Source organism: Otolemur garnettii, unplaced genomic scaffold (assembly GCF_000181295.1).
Source record: "Otolemur garnettii isolate 467f Iridium unplaced genomic scaffold, OtoGar3 scaffold00001, whole genome shotgun sequence".
Lineage (NCBI taxonomy): Eukaryota > Metazoa > Chordata > Mammalia > Primates > Galagidae > Otolemur > Otolemur garnettii.
In genome coordinates, this window is record NW_003852396.1 from 37,708,947 (window position 1) to 37,723,488 (window position 14,542).

The 14,542-nt window shown below is 36.9% G+C and overlaps 1 protein-coding gene across 1 annotated transcript in view; it reads right to left on the minus strand.

Annotated features, from left to right (window-relative positions):
- Positions 1 to 14,542, minus strand: part of STK33 (serine/threonine kinase 33) — a 104,136-nt gene that overhangs the window by 37,206 nt on the left and 52,388 nt on the right. Inside the window, exons 9-10 of the mRNA XM_003781508.2 lie at positions 7,095 to 7,207; positions 6,602 to 6,687 (exon numbers count right to left, since the gene is read on the minus strand). Of these exons, the coding sequence (XP_003781556.1) occupies positions 6,602 to 6,687; positions 7,095 to 7,207 (199 nt within the window). The remainder of the gene's footprint in view (positions 1 to 6,601; positions 6,688 to 7,094; positions 7,208 to 14,542) is intronic.

Consider the following 14,542-nt stretch of genomic DNA (forward strand, 5'->3'; position numbering starts at 1 on the left):
GATGAAAGTGTTTCAAAATGTATGTGAAAACACTACACTGTACCCCCTGTTTGCATTAATGTATAGAGCTATCATTTAATAAAAAAAAAAAAAGACAGGGAAAAAAAAAAAAAAGGAAATGAGGAGGTAAAATTGTTTCTACTCTTGGATGACATAATCATATACAGTAGAACCTCTGTGAGTTGACTACTGAAGGGACTATAACAAACTAGTCAACACAGAGAGGTGGTCAACATAAAGAACTAGACATACCATACTGACATGTACATGTGATACATGTCTGGTCTAGGAAAATTAGGTCAACTTCAGGAGGTAGTCAATGTAGGGAGATGGTCAACTATGGATGTTCTATTGTATTTGAGATGATGGATATGCTAATTACCCTGATCTGATCACAAGATATTACATATACTGAAGCATTACTATGCATCCCATGAATATATATAATTATTGTCTATTTTTAAAAACTAAATAAAAAAAAACTCCCAGCACTTCTATTTTTTGTAATATATCATTTGCACAGTCACCTGAAAAAGTTTTTATTCTTCTTACTCTTTCTTAATCCTTCTACTTAAAAATTGTGTTGATTTTCTTTAATATCATCTTTCTCTCCTCTTCTCTGTTTTCACTCACTGTGCTAGTTCCAATCTTCATTATCTCATTCCTCCTACTTTAGTTCTCTAGCTTCTGGTTGGCACTATGCAAACCATACCACATACCACTGCTAGTAACTCTTCCTGATGTTCTGTCTGTCCCAGCCAACAATGCTTTCACCAACCTACCAACGGATAGGGTTGACCTATGAAAAGTCTCAGTCACTTACTTGTTCCCAACCTGTTCTAATACCCTACTGGCTTCCCTTTACCTCCTGACTCTTGGCTTATCTCCCCATTAGACCTTGCTTCTACCCCTTAGCCTTGACCTGTGTAAATTGCTCCCTCAAGACCTTCAACTCCAATTCAGGCTTTTCCAGTTTCAAACTATCCCAGGCAAGATATTTCAGTAGAATAGGAGTTCTTCACTCAGAATATAACCACCATCTCTAGCTCACAACTCGCATCATCCTACAAGGGTTAGAGAGGCAAAAGAGAAAATTCATACAAGCCCAAAAGTGATCATGGCACTTTAGTGCCTTTTAGTAGTAGCCCATTGCCAAAGGAGTTGAATAGAAAGTCTTAGCTCTAACCTGAATTTTCAGCTTAATTTCCCACTACTCCCCTACATGGTTTCTCTGGTTCTAGATAAAGACAGCTTCCAACTATTCTCTAAATATACTTTTTCTGCCTCTATGCCTTTGTGAAGTTATTTCTATCTAGAATTACCCTTCTTCTTACCTTATTTCCACATTAATTTCTATTTTTACCCACTCTTTTAGAGCCATATCATGTATTATCTCCACTTTTAAGTCTTTTTTATGAACCCCTAAAGGAAATAATAGCTTTCTTCTTGGAAATTTAGTAGTAGTACTGCTACTAACTACATTTACATCCTTGTGTATTTATCATTCTTTGCCTCTGTTTTTGTTTTTGTTTTAAACCCTTTATTAGGCTGTGGGCAACCTGTGGGCAAGGACTGTGCCAGACTGGTCCTTGTGTTCCCCACATATCGATAATGGAATATTGAATAAATCCTCAAGGGTCCTGGCTAATAAGCTTTTCCGAATATAATTTTAATAAAAAGTTCATTAAATGAGGATTCAACAGCATATTTATGTATATAAGATAATTCAGAATTTAAGAATAGCTATGTACAGTAAAATAAAGACAAGAGTCTTACATATTTAAGATAAAAAATATAGAAGGAAAAAAATAACAGCCAATAGTCAGGCATCAGAAAATTTCCATCATCTTATGTAGAGTGTATACATTAAGGCTAAAGGTCAAAAGCTAATGACCAAAACCTGAATAACAATATGTAAATTAATGAACAGGGGCCCTGTTCCAACATTAGGAAAGTTGTTCTGAAATTAGATTCTACACATTGATTAACAGTACCTTTGGAAAATGTGACTATAAAGCAAAGTATAGGCTGTAACTTGTGGTAAATTATTCAAGGGGAGGGAATGTATTTATTCATCTTTGTAGCTCTATAGTAACTGATGGATTAAAATCAAAAGACACTTGAAATATAAATAAAGACATTTAAATGACTGTTGTTCATATAAAATAAGCCACCCTGCAAGACTGATGCACTTTAACAATAATTTCTTTCATTTCAAAGAGCATGTAATTATTCTTTACTACCTATGAAATGAAGTTAAAACTCTTTAATCTGGGATTTAAGTCCATACACAATTTTCTTTTCATTTTTAGTACCACAATTTTCTTTTCTAGTCTCATTTCCTACTTCTTTCTTTCAAGTATCTCATCTGCCAGTCAAATTAAACTTTCTGATTTCACACTTGCTATCCTCCATACCTCTGGTCATTTGGCAATTTTTAAATGTCATTTTTAATTTTCTTCCTTGCATTGTATCTTACACATAGCTTGTTTTCCTTACTAGAATGTAAGTTCCTTATGTCAGAATGATGTCCTAAATGTCTTTTTTTTATTTTTATTTTTATTTTTTTTTTGCAGTTTTTGGCCGGGGCTGGGTTTGAATCCGCCGCCTCCAGCATATGGAGCTGGCGCCCTACTCCTTTGAGCCACAGGTGTATGGGGCTGCCACCCTATTCTTTTGAGCCACAGGCACCACCCAGTCTTTTTTTAATTTTTATTTTCATCTTCTTTTTAATTTTTTTTGAGAGACTCTCACTTTGCCACCCTCAATAGAGCGCCATGGCATCACAGCTCACAGCAACCTCAAACTCTTGGGCTCAAGTGATCCCCTTGCCTCAGCTTTCCCAGTAGCTAGGACTACAGGCACTAGCCACAACACCTGGCTATTTTTAGAGATGGGGTCTCGCTCTTGCTCAGGTTGGTCTCAAACTCCTGAGCTCAGACACCCACCCACCTCAGCCTCCCAGAGTGCTAGATTATAGCCACCATGCCTGGCTTAAATGTCTTTAACTATATTTCATTACCTGTCACAGGGCCTGGCATGTGATAGACACACTACACACAAAATGTGTTGAAAGAACTACTTAATGTATGATTAATACAAATAAAGGTCAAAACCATGAACTAACTTTGACAAACCATAAAAGAAAAATTATTTCCTTTATTTATTACAGTGGTTTTTTAATATAAATAGGTATAAGAAATACCTGGGAAGCTTGTTAAAAATGTAAATTCTTGCTGTTAGTTATCACTAGAGGACTGGAAGGAATACCAAGAGGCCTCACAGTTATCTAATAAGAAGCAATTATCTCCTGAACCACAGTAAAGAGGAAGAAAGGAAGACATGAATACAAGAGAATAATGGTCACGTTTCTGGCCATGGGAGTTAACACCAAACTCTTCCTTTGCTGGAAAGTCATTTCTTGGCTGTTTTTCCTTACATTTAACCTATCAATTTTAAAATCAGTACAGCAGGCGGGGTGTGGTGGCTCCTAGCCTTCTGGGAGGCTGAGGTGGTAGACTGCCTGAACTTATGGGTTCGGTATCAGTCTAAGCAAGAGCCAGACCCCATCTCTAAAAATAGCTGGGCGTTGTCGTGGGCACCTGTAATCCCAGCTACTTGGGAGGCTGAGGCTAGAGAATCACTTGAGCCCAAGAGTTATAGATTGCTGTGAGATATGATGCCAGGGCACTCTACCGAGGGTGACAAAGTGAGACTCTGTCTCAAAAATATATAAATAAAAATAAAATCAGGATAGCAATACATATATGTTTACTGAAATTCCACTCATTTAAGTATATATAGAAAAATAATCATAATTTTTCAGAATATTTTTCAGATATTTACATTTCAAAATGTACAACACACATGCTAAACTATAGAAACTTTTTATCCAAAAAAACTTTTTTCTTAAAAAAAAGTATTATGATGGGGCAGCACCTATGGCTCAAGGAGTAGGGCGCTGGGCCCATATACTGCAGGTGGCAGGTTTAAACCTGGCCCCAGCCAAAAACTGGAAAAAAAAAAAAAAGAAGAAGTGTTACTATGTATTAAGTCAACAGCAAGGCACTGAGAGAACTATCATGTGTTCTTTAGATGATTTCAGGAATCATCTAAATGATTTACAGGAATTACAGGAAGTAAAACTTCAGGAGATTAAGAAGAATGAATGAATTACAGGAAGTAAAACTTCAGGAGATTAAGAAGAAAAGAATTTTGCATTTAGACGTTTGCAAAATGCCAGTATTCTAAATTTCATATACTGAACTCCTCAGGATAGTCTGATATAGTGCACAATATCTGTCACTTCTCTACCCATTTGGCAAAGACTTCATAAAGACAAATGTTGCAGAGGCTCAAAAACGGAGACTTGTAGAAAAATGACCAAAGCCAGAAATAAAGTTGTACTAATTAGAAAACAAATAATTAAATGGCTAAGCCAGAAAGTTATGTGATGCTGAAAAGAGATAAATTTCTAAGGCGCACCATCTGTTTTACAGTTTTTTATTTTGCTGTATTATAAATCTACTTGGTACCGCTTTGCTATGATCTAGCTGCCTAACTCATTTGCACAATTACTTTAGGCCAGAAATAATTATGTACAGAAGCCTCTGAGAGACCAACAAATTCATAAAAGAGAGCAGCTATAATCCACTCTTGAGTAAAGACTATTTTTTAGCTCTTAAAGAAAAAAGTGTTATTTAAAGAAATGATTAGAAATTACCAAAGGAAAATTAGAAACTTTAAAAGGAGAGTGATACCATTATGTATTTATTGTATCTAAACTTATCTTGACTTCTTCTTCTAAATGTTGTACTGCCTAAAGGCACATTGCTGGGGCCTCTTTTCTCTATTTGTATTTTTTTCCTCTTTATCCCTTTAGTCCAATGGCTTTATGTGGTATCTGGACATTCATGATTCTCAAATTTATATCTCTAGCTCAGGCTTCTACAGTTCCAGACTTATATATTCATTATCTATTTGATATCTCCTTGTGGATACCACATTTTAAACTTAATCATATCTAATACAGAACTCTTGATTCACCACCCCTGCCCTAGAAAAGAAATGTTTCCCCTCCAGTCTTCCATATCTCAGTAAATGGCACCTCCAGCCAAACATTTGTTAGAGAAAAATCTAGATGTGATCCATGATTCTTCCCTTATCCTCATTCCTCATCTAATTCATCACTAAATCCTATCAATTATACCTCTAAAACAATATATCTCACATGTATTCTCTTCATCTCTGTTGCTACCACCCTATCCAAGCTATTATCATCTCTCAACAATACTACTTCAATGTCTAATTCCCTATTTCCAAGCCACATAACAGCCAGAGTGATCTTTAAAGATTATAACATATCTTAATTTACTTTTCAATTAATTAATTTCATGTGATCATATCATGTATCCCCAGTACCTAACACAGTGACTAGCAAATAACAGAACTATGTAGATAAATATTCCTTAGTAATATTTCCATGTTCTCCAGCAATTGCTAATACTAGCTCTCATTTTCTGAGATATCTATAGACCTATTCATTTACTGAATCATTTACTCATGCAGCAATTATTTATTGAATATTATATTAATTGGGATTATGTTCAGCTACATATTTTAGAGGTCTTAAATATGACAGAAATTATTCCCTAATCACATAAAAAATTATGGAGGTGGGCAATGAAAGGCGGCCAGGGCAGCTCTTTGAGCTATGACCCTGACTCCTTGAACTTTGCTTCTCTGCCACCCCAGTTCATGGATTTCACTGTATGGTCTAATAGGGCTACTCAAATTGCAACCATCACATCTGTATTCCAGCCCCCAAGAAAGAGGAAGGGCATGGGGAAATGCCATACCCTCTTCATTTAAAGACATTTCCCAGAAACTATACCCACTTTACTTACCTCTCATTCCCCATCATAATTACTAGCAAAGAAGACTAAGGAGTAAAGTCTTTTAACTGGATAGCAGTGTTTCTAACTAAAAATCAGGATCCTTGTTACCATAGAAGAAGAAAGAATAACTATTGAGAGGTAGGTGGCAGCCTCCTTCTAAGCTCCCATTGTGACCAGGTTAACATTCTGGGTGGTGGGATACAAACAGCAGTAAGACACAGAGTCTATGCTTGAGGCATTTAGCCTAATGGCAGAAAACGATACTTAAAATTTCAAACCAGGTAACAAGCTGCTGTTTGTAGACCCTGGCTTTTCTGAATCTCCAAAAGTTTCTTACATCCAAAGAGTTGAAAGAGGTGAGTGGTTCAGTGCTTTACATCACTGAACTATAGAGATGGCTTCAACGTTCCACAGCTTTAATAACGAACATTTTTCAGCTCTGTTCCATTGGACATACCTTCATGACACTAGCAAAGCAAGGATCATTTAAATCTCTATAAATAAATAAACAACTGTGGTGATGGTTGGTAACAGTTGAAAATGCCTATTTGAGAAAGATGTCAACACTCAATTTTTTTAACTTGTTAGAATTTGAAACTATTGACTTTTAATAGACTATGTTCAGAAGTACAAGGAAAAATGAAAAGACATGAGCAATGATAGCATGTCACAAAGAAAGGGAAAAAAGTAATACTGTAACTTACTGTTAACCACTGGTTATCTAGTAGCTCCTTAGCTGTTAATCTATGAGCAGGATCTACTTTCATAAGTTGTTTCAAAACACTTTTAGCTGCAAATAAGGGAAAATTCTGAAAATCTTATTCATTTTGACTACAATTAATATCATATTTTCCAATTTACTTAGAATTGGGTCTATATAACATGAAGAAAAGATGTCAAGTATACAATAACTATCATCAGTATTGGTATATAATAAAGTTTAAAGCCTATCTTCTTGCCTGAGTTACCTAATTTAATAGTCAGTAAAAATTAGCTAGATAATCAGCAAATTTCATCTTTAATTTTTACTATATATTTTCTGCTTTCACAGAAGCTTTGACTATGAACAATTATAGTGAAGATATCACTATTTCCACACACAAATTTAATGACTAAACAATATTTAAAACATTTGAATTATCAGCCAACATTCTTGTAGTGTTAACTTTAGCAAATAATAACAAGTCTATACTTAACCACAATCACTTATGGAATCCCAGACTGGATTTTCAAAGTGCAGTTCTCCTTTCCTTATTAACTCAAAAAGCTTCTCTTCTGAGCTTGCCAAAAAGGGTGGTTCTCCACATAATCTACAAAAAAAGCAACCACTTTGTTTAATATTTTTAAAGATAATCAAAATAAGACTATCAAAAATTAAGTTTCCATAAGACTTGGAAGTAGTGACGCTTCACATTAAGGAAAAACAGGATGACACGAATACCTCCCTGAATACAGAAATGTAAACAACAGAGTTTTCTAAGATCAGTGCTAGGCTTTGTCTCAACACATGGAGAAAATTACCTGGTAGAAGAAGTATACATGTGTACACTGAAACCTCCAGATTTTCATATTACCCAAGGCTCTTCCAGGTGAGGAAACACTAAGCTTAAATGGGTTAAAATACAGAAAGGTGAGTTTAACTATACAATAATAGTGAGAAGGGAGATACACTTTAGTGTGAGCAAGAGTAAGGTAATGCTTTCATGTAATGCAAACTGGATTTAAGGAAATATAATGAGTTATTAATCTAATGGGAATGTCAGAGTCTAATGACCATCTAAGAGTTTTATCCATGGTAAAACATCAAACATGTACCTATGGCAAAATGCTATACAAATATAAAAATGAAGATAAACCAAAAATTACCCTGGGAATTTTTAAAGGCTCTGAGTCAAAGCGAAAAAGACATCATTCTCAAAAGCCAAAACTATCAAAAATTGTATACAAAATGAAGACGGTCTGGATATGGAAAATCAGATGATGAATTGTTCCTTCAGTCTGAAAGGGTGAAACCTTAATATACACATAACAACATCATTAAACCATGAGCAGTGTGTATAAAGTAAACATGGCTTGTTTACACATTCCACACTATGGGAACTAAGTATCTTTACAATCTTTTAACAGAACATGATAAGCCTATAAAACTACTACTTCAATAGGTGATCTAGGCCAAAATTACAAGAAAATGCTTGAACGTTGAGTTCAATTCTTCATTCTCAATAACTGTTAGCAATCATCAGAATTGGCAAACCCAACATCTGATGGCAGTCTTTTAGACAATCGCCAGATTTGCCCAGTGATGCTCAGACAGTAGTTGAAGATAGACTCATTAAAGAGGCAACTCTCTAAGTCTATTCTTCAACTCTTAGGATTATATTTTTCTACTTTATTACTGAAAGAATAAAATGACATAATTTCATTACACTTCTTGAAATGTAGGTCTATTCTGTACATAGTATAGTAATCTCTTAAGTCTTATAATATTCCATTTTTACTGATTTTCTGTTGTTATATTTCTCTTTAAATTCTCTAAAAATAAAATTCTCTAAAATAATTCAGGTACATTTTCTGAGTAAGGCATAATTTGACAAATATTTTCATGGTAATAATGATTACCACTTTCCCAGGGAAAAAGTTGTTTCATCCTAATAGTTTATCAAACTAGAATGGATAATAGAGCTTTTCATTTATCAGTGGCTTCTCATTAAGAGATTATCCATTTACCAAACTGTTCTGAAAACTCTTATTTTAATACCTTTTATTTCTCTAGCTCATTCTGATCCTTCTCTTCCTCATCTTACTCACCTGGCTATTGTTTAGTTTTACAATGCAATTTTTAAAAAGCAATAGAAAACAAAAAGGCCAGAAACATGGCCTTATAGGCAATTACTATCTATTATAACAAGTAAAGGTCAGAAAAAGCCCAGTAAATTGAGCCTGTTATCAAACAGTGATATGCACATCCACCAATTTCTTAGCTGTCCCTGCACTGCTGGACTAGCATGCAACTATAGCTTAAGGGCTATATTTTTTAAATTCCACTTTTATCTGTTCTTTGCAATTTTACTTACACAAAAACATATCTAATGGTTGGTCAATCAGCAGCATATGAAATTTTATGAAAGCAATTTTCTGCACATACAGAAAAGGGAATCCAAGACATGAAAAATGCCTCTTGAAGTCTTCCTATTATTTTATGTTGCATTCACAGAAATCAAAACAGCAAAGGATAGTAACCACAAAGAATATTTATTTATGTTTATTTCACCTTGAGAAAGTATGCTATCATTGTCCAATTAAGTAGAAATGAACCAGGGGTAACTGATAAACAAGAAAATAACTCCTCCTGGAGAAGGTGTATTTGTGCTCTTGGTGAAGGAAATTAACTGTAACACCACAAGGCTCAGACAGATTAATGAATAGGCACTGATTAGCTAAGTAAGAGTCTACTGTAAAGAAAAAAAAACATCATTATGATATGCAGCCATGGTTTGAAGCAGAAAAATTTTAAATTATATCTTTAAGAAAGAGAAATATTTTTTAAGATATGTAATACATTTACTTCCCTTAACACCAAACTAAGAAGATAGCAAACACCACATGAACTATATAATATTAGATTATACATATTATGTTTGACTTGTGTTGTCTATATAGTCTTGAGAGTAAAAGACTAACTAGTAAAAGACTAATTTAAAATAGTTATATTTTAATTAAAGAGTAAGTCCTCAAATTTTTACACTACAATTCTAATCAGCACAAAACAACAATCAAAAACTTTATGAATACATTTATACTTTATTTAATCTAGGCAATGATGTGTGTTGACCAGCTGAGCTATAGTTACAATCACATCATCCAATTTCTACTGTCTATGTATTCCATTTCACAGAACTATGAAAATGTAACTATTTGGATGTCAATATTTAAAAATGATCTGGAAGAAGCAGTGCACAATAAAATCTTCAATATGCCCATAAAACTAATGTTGCATTGACATAAAAATGTTCATATTCACCAAGAGTCAGAACAATAGCCACTCACTTTTCAGAACAACCCTCAGACAATTGACTTTAATTCAATTTAACAAATATATTGAGCCCTGTATGTGTGTATCTGTTGTACCAGATACCAGGAATGCAAAGATGAATAATTTAAGATTTCTGTCCTTCATGGAATATAGAACAAGAAAAACAGATATAATATATATATATTAACTATAATATTACAATATAATAATCTATGTTTTAAAGTATTATGAAAACAAATGTAAGTGAACAATTAATTCCACCAAATTTACATGTGCTTGAACCTTCCTTTTTTTTTGCCCACTTTGTTGCCCTCAATAGAGTACCATGGCATCAGAGCTCATAACCTCAAACTCTTGGACTTCAGAAACCCTCTTACCTCAGTTTCTGAGTAATTGGGACGACAAGTGTCTACCACAATACCCAGCTAGTTTTTAGAGAAGGGGTCTCACTTTTGCTCAGGCTAGTCTTGAACCCAGGAGCTCAAGCAATCCACCTGCCTCAGCCTCCCAGAGTGCTAGGATTAGAGGCATGATCTACTGTACCCGGCCCTAATTTTTTTCCAACATTACTGTTTTGCATTCATTTTTGTATAAGGACTTAAAAATCATCTGTGGACTATGGAAAGTATATATATAATAAACATGGTAACTCTACTGGGGGATAGGACAGGAGTTAGGGAAATAGAAAGCTTTAAAGTTTGAGCTGGCCCCACCTAGAAAAAGAGATTTATAGGGAAGAAAAAGAACACACACACACATACCGCCAAGAGATATGCAACACAGAATGTGTCTGAATAATGAAGAATGGCCGGGGGGGACGGAGGTAAGATGGCAGACTTCAGCCAGCTTTCCACAGAGGCTCCCATCCAGAAGGAGAGTTAAAAGACAGAAGTTTAGCAAGTAAGCTGATGATCTGGAGCTGAGTCAAGAGAGAAGGTTAAAGAAGGCATAACATCCTACTGAGGTGAGCTGTGACCCCAAAGATATAAACAAAAGGTACTGAATCCATCACCAAGTGGACAGGAGTCCCCTTCCCTATGAGAAGGGCTTGCAGTAAACTCCATAGAAACAAGTGAGCAGAGTCCCAAAGTCCTCCCATTCCATCCTACGGGAGAGATCCTCTAATAAACTGGACCTCCTACCCGTACTAGTGTGCCATGGCACTTTCCTGCCAGGCATAAAACTGTATATACTCTCTACCTGCAACTCTGAACTTTCAGCACTCCCCTCCACTCTCACCTGGAGGTCTGGAAGCCTGTCCCCCATGGAATCGAGAATCTTGGGAATTTTCTCAAGAGGTGTGGACAGGGGAAGGGCCCTTGCTTGGCTGTGCTGATTCTGTGGCACGGAAGTAAAGAAAGGATGGTCAGCAGAGAGGGAACCATTCAGGACCAGCAGCAGCAACAGGAACAATAGGCTCACACCCCGTGAAGCAGCTATCCAGGACAGACACACCCTGTTTCTCTGGGCAACCAGAGGAAGCCAGGCACCTTCCTGGGTGGCAGCTACTGGTGGACGGATCTGGGACATGAGTAAAGGAGCGTGGGGACCAGAATACACTGGCACAGTAGGCAGACTTCCAGGGAGGGGCTGTGTCAGAGCTCCGCATTACTGAGGCTGAGACGCACCCCGCCCCAGGGGATCTTAGCTGAGACAAAGGTGGGCAGGCAGAGGCAGGAATTGACAGCTCAGTGTGAGCTCCAATTGCTAGCCACTGCCCAGAAGAGTCATGGTTTCTGTCACCTCAAGCAGTGTCTGACAACCAGGATAGAAACAAACTCTGTGAAGTTGTGCTGTTCTGCCAACAACATCAATCAGGGGTGGGGCTGGAACTGAGTGAACTGCCCTGTCTCCATTAAGCACCCGAGGTACTCAGGCCTCACCTCCCCCTGCCGGATAGTGGCTAAAAAACAGAGACCTGGCTGAGGAGACATAGATCTCTCTCTGACTCAGGCAGGCATAAACCCCTGGGGCATTTGCTCACTGGGGACAACTGGGTCACAGCCCCAGCCCCACTGGGGTTACCAGTGACTGGGTGTGACAGATGTACACGGTGGGGAAGGAGGCATCAACCGTCCCAGACTAATTTATTTGCCAGCTTGGCCCTTCTGACCCCACGGAGCACCAGAGCTAGTCATACCTGAGCTGCTGGCAGACCCCTGCTATCTAGTTGCCAGAGACTCTATGAACTCCCCCACCTGAGACCAGTGCTGACTGGGACAATTGATTTGGACCTCTTGGACTGTGCCAATCACCCGAGGTCTATCCAAAGTGCTACCCTGGGTGTGTGGTTGCAGGAAGGTGTGATTTTCATTTTCCAATTGTTGTCTGTGGGGGGCAGGGTGACTTAATTGCTGATATTTCTCCACAGCTGAGACTTCAACCTGGAGTACCTGATTTACTAGGGTAGAACAGAGACCATCTGAAAATAAGACAAAGTGACTTAGCCCCATTAAACCAAGAAAGCCCCCAGTTTCTCAGGCCGTAGCACTGAACAGGTCCTGGGTAAAGCTCTAGGAGAAAAGCCAAATGGTATAAATTGAGCATGGGGCATAATCAGTGGAGAAACTCTGGCAACATGAATAACCAGAATAGATTAAGCTCCCCCAAGGAAGGACATGGCAGATGCAACTGAAGACCCCATAGACAAACAGATGGCTGAGATGTCAGAAATTGAGTTCAGAGTCTGGATAGCAAATAAGATGAACAGAATAGAGGGAAGGAGGGAATTAAAATTTCAAAGAATTATTCAAAAAATGTCTCAAAAATTCAATAATTTCAAATATAAAATGACCAAAGATTTTGACATATTGAGGCAAGGGTTTGCAGCCCTCAAGGATTTGAAAAATTCGGTAGGATCCCTCACTAACAGAATGGGGCAAGCAGAAGAAAGGATCTCTGACATTGAAGACAAAGCTTTTGAATGCACCCAAGCACTCAAAGACAAAGAGAAATGGCAAGCAAAAACAGATGATTCTCTCAGAGACATCTGGGATAATTCAAGAAAACTAATGTTGGCCTTATAGGAATCCCTGAAGGTGACGAACATGCTTCAAAAAACACAGAGGCTCTTCTTCATGAAATTCTGAAAGAGGACTTTCCAGATATGCCAAGAGATTCTGAAATTCAGATAGGAGACAGTTTCAGAACCCCAGCACAACTCAACCTGAATAAGACATCCCCTAGGCACATCAAAATTAACTTCACTAAAGTTAATATGAAAGAGAAAATTCTAAAAGCAGCCAGACGTAAGAAAACCATAACCTACAAGGGGAAGAATATTAGAATGGCCGCAGATCCCTGTGCTGAAAACTTTCAGGCTAGAAGAGGGTGGTCATCAACTTTTAATCTCCTAAAATAAAACAACTTTCAACCCAGGATCCTGTATCCAGCTAAACTGAGTTTCATCTACGATAGAGAAATTAAATACTTTAATGACATCCACATGTTGAAGAAATTTGCCATAATGAAACCAGCTCTCCAGGAAATTCTCAGACCCATCCTCCACAATGACCAGTGCAATCCTCCACCACAAAAGTAAATTCCAACTTGCACAGTGGCAAAAAGATTAAAAATGTCCACTGGACTTTTGAGCAACCCCAAATTTACCAGGCTTATCAATAATTTCAATTAATGTGAATGGCTTAAATTGTCCTCTAAAGAGGCACAGATTGACTGACTGGATACAGAAACTCAGACCAGACATCTGTTGTATACAAGAATCTCATCTTACCTTAAAAGATAAATATAGACTCAGGGTGAAGGGATGGTCATCTATATTCCAGGCAAATGGAAAGCAGAAAAAAGCAGGTGTTGCAATTTCATTCACAGATACAATAGGTTTCAAACCAACAAAAGTAAGCAAGGATAAGGATGGCCACTTTATTTGTTAAGGGTAATACTCAATATGATGAGATCTCAATTATCAATATCTATGCACCCTACCAGAATGTACCTCAATTTATAAGAGATACTCTAACAGGCACGAGCAACTTGACCTCTCCCAGCTTCATCATAGTCAGAGATTTTAACACTCCTTAGCAGTGTTGAAAAGAAGCTTAGCAAAGAAATTTTAAATTTAAATTTAACTATTCAACTTTTGGATTTAACTCATCCTAACAAAACTGAATACACATTTTTCTCATCAGTCCACAGAACATACTCCAGAATTGACCACATCTTAGGTCATAAGTCTAACCTCAGCAAATTTAAAAGTATAGAAATTATTCCATGCATCTTCTCGGATAATGATGGAATAAAATTTGAACTCAATAACAACAGGAATCTGCAGACTCATACAAAAACATGGAAGCTAAATAACCTTATGCTGAATGATAGATGGGTCAGAGACGAGATCAAGAAGGAAATTACCAAATTTTTAGAACAAAACAATAATGAAGATACGAGTTATCAGAACCTCTGGGATACTACACAGACAGTCCTAAGAGGGAAAGTTGCATGCCTTCCTCAAGAGAACAGAAAGAGAGGAAGTTAACAACTTAATGGGACATCTCAAGCAGCTGGAAAAGGAAGAACATTCCAATCCCAAATCCAGCTGAAGAAAAGAAATAACCAAAATTAGAGCAGAATTAAATGAGATTGAAAACAAAAG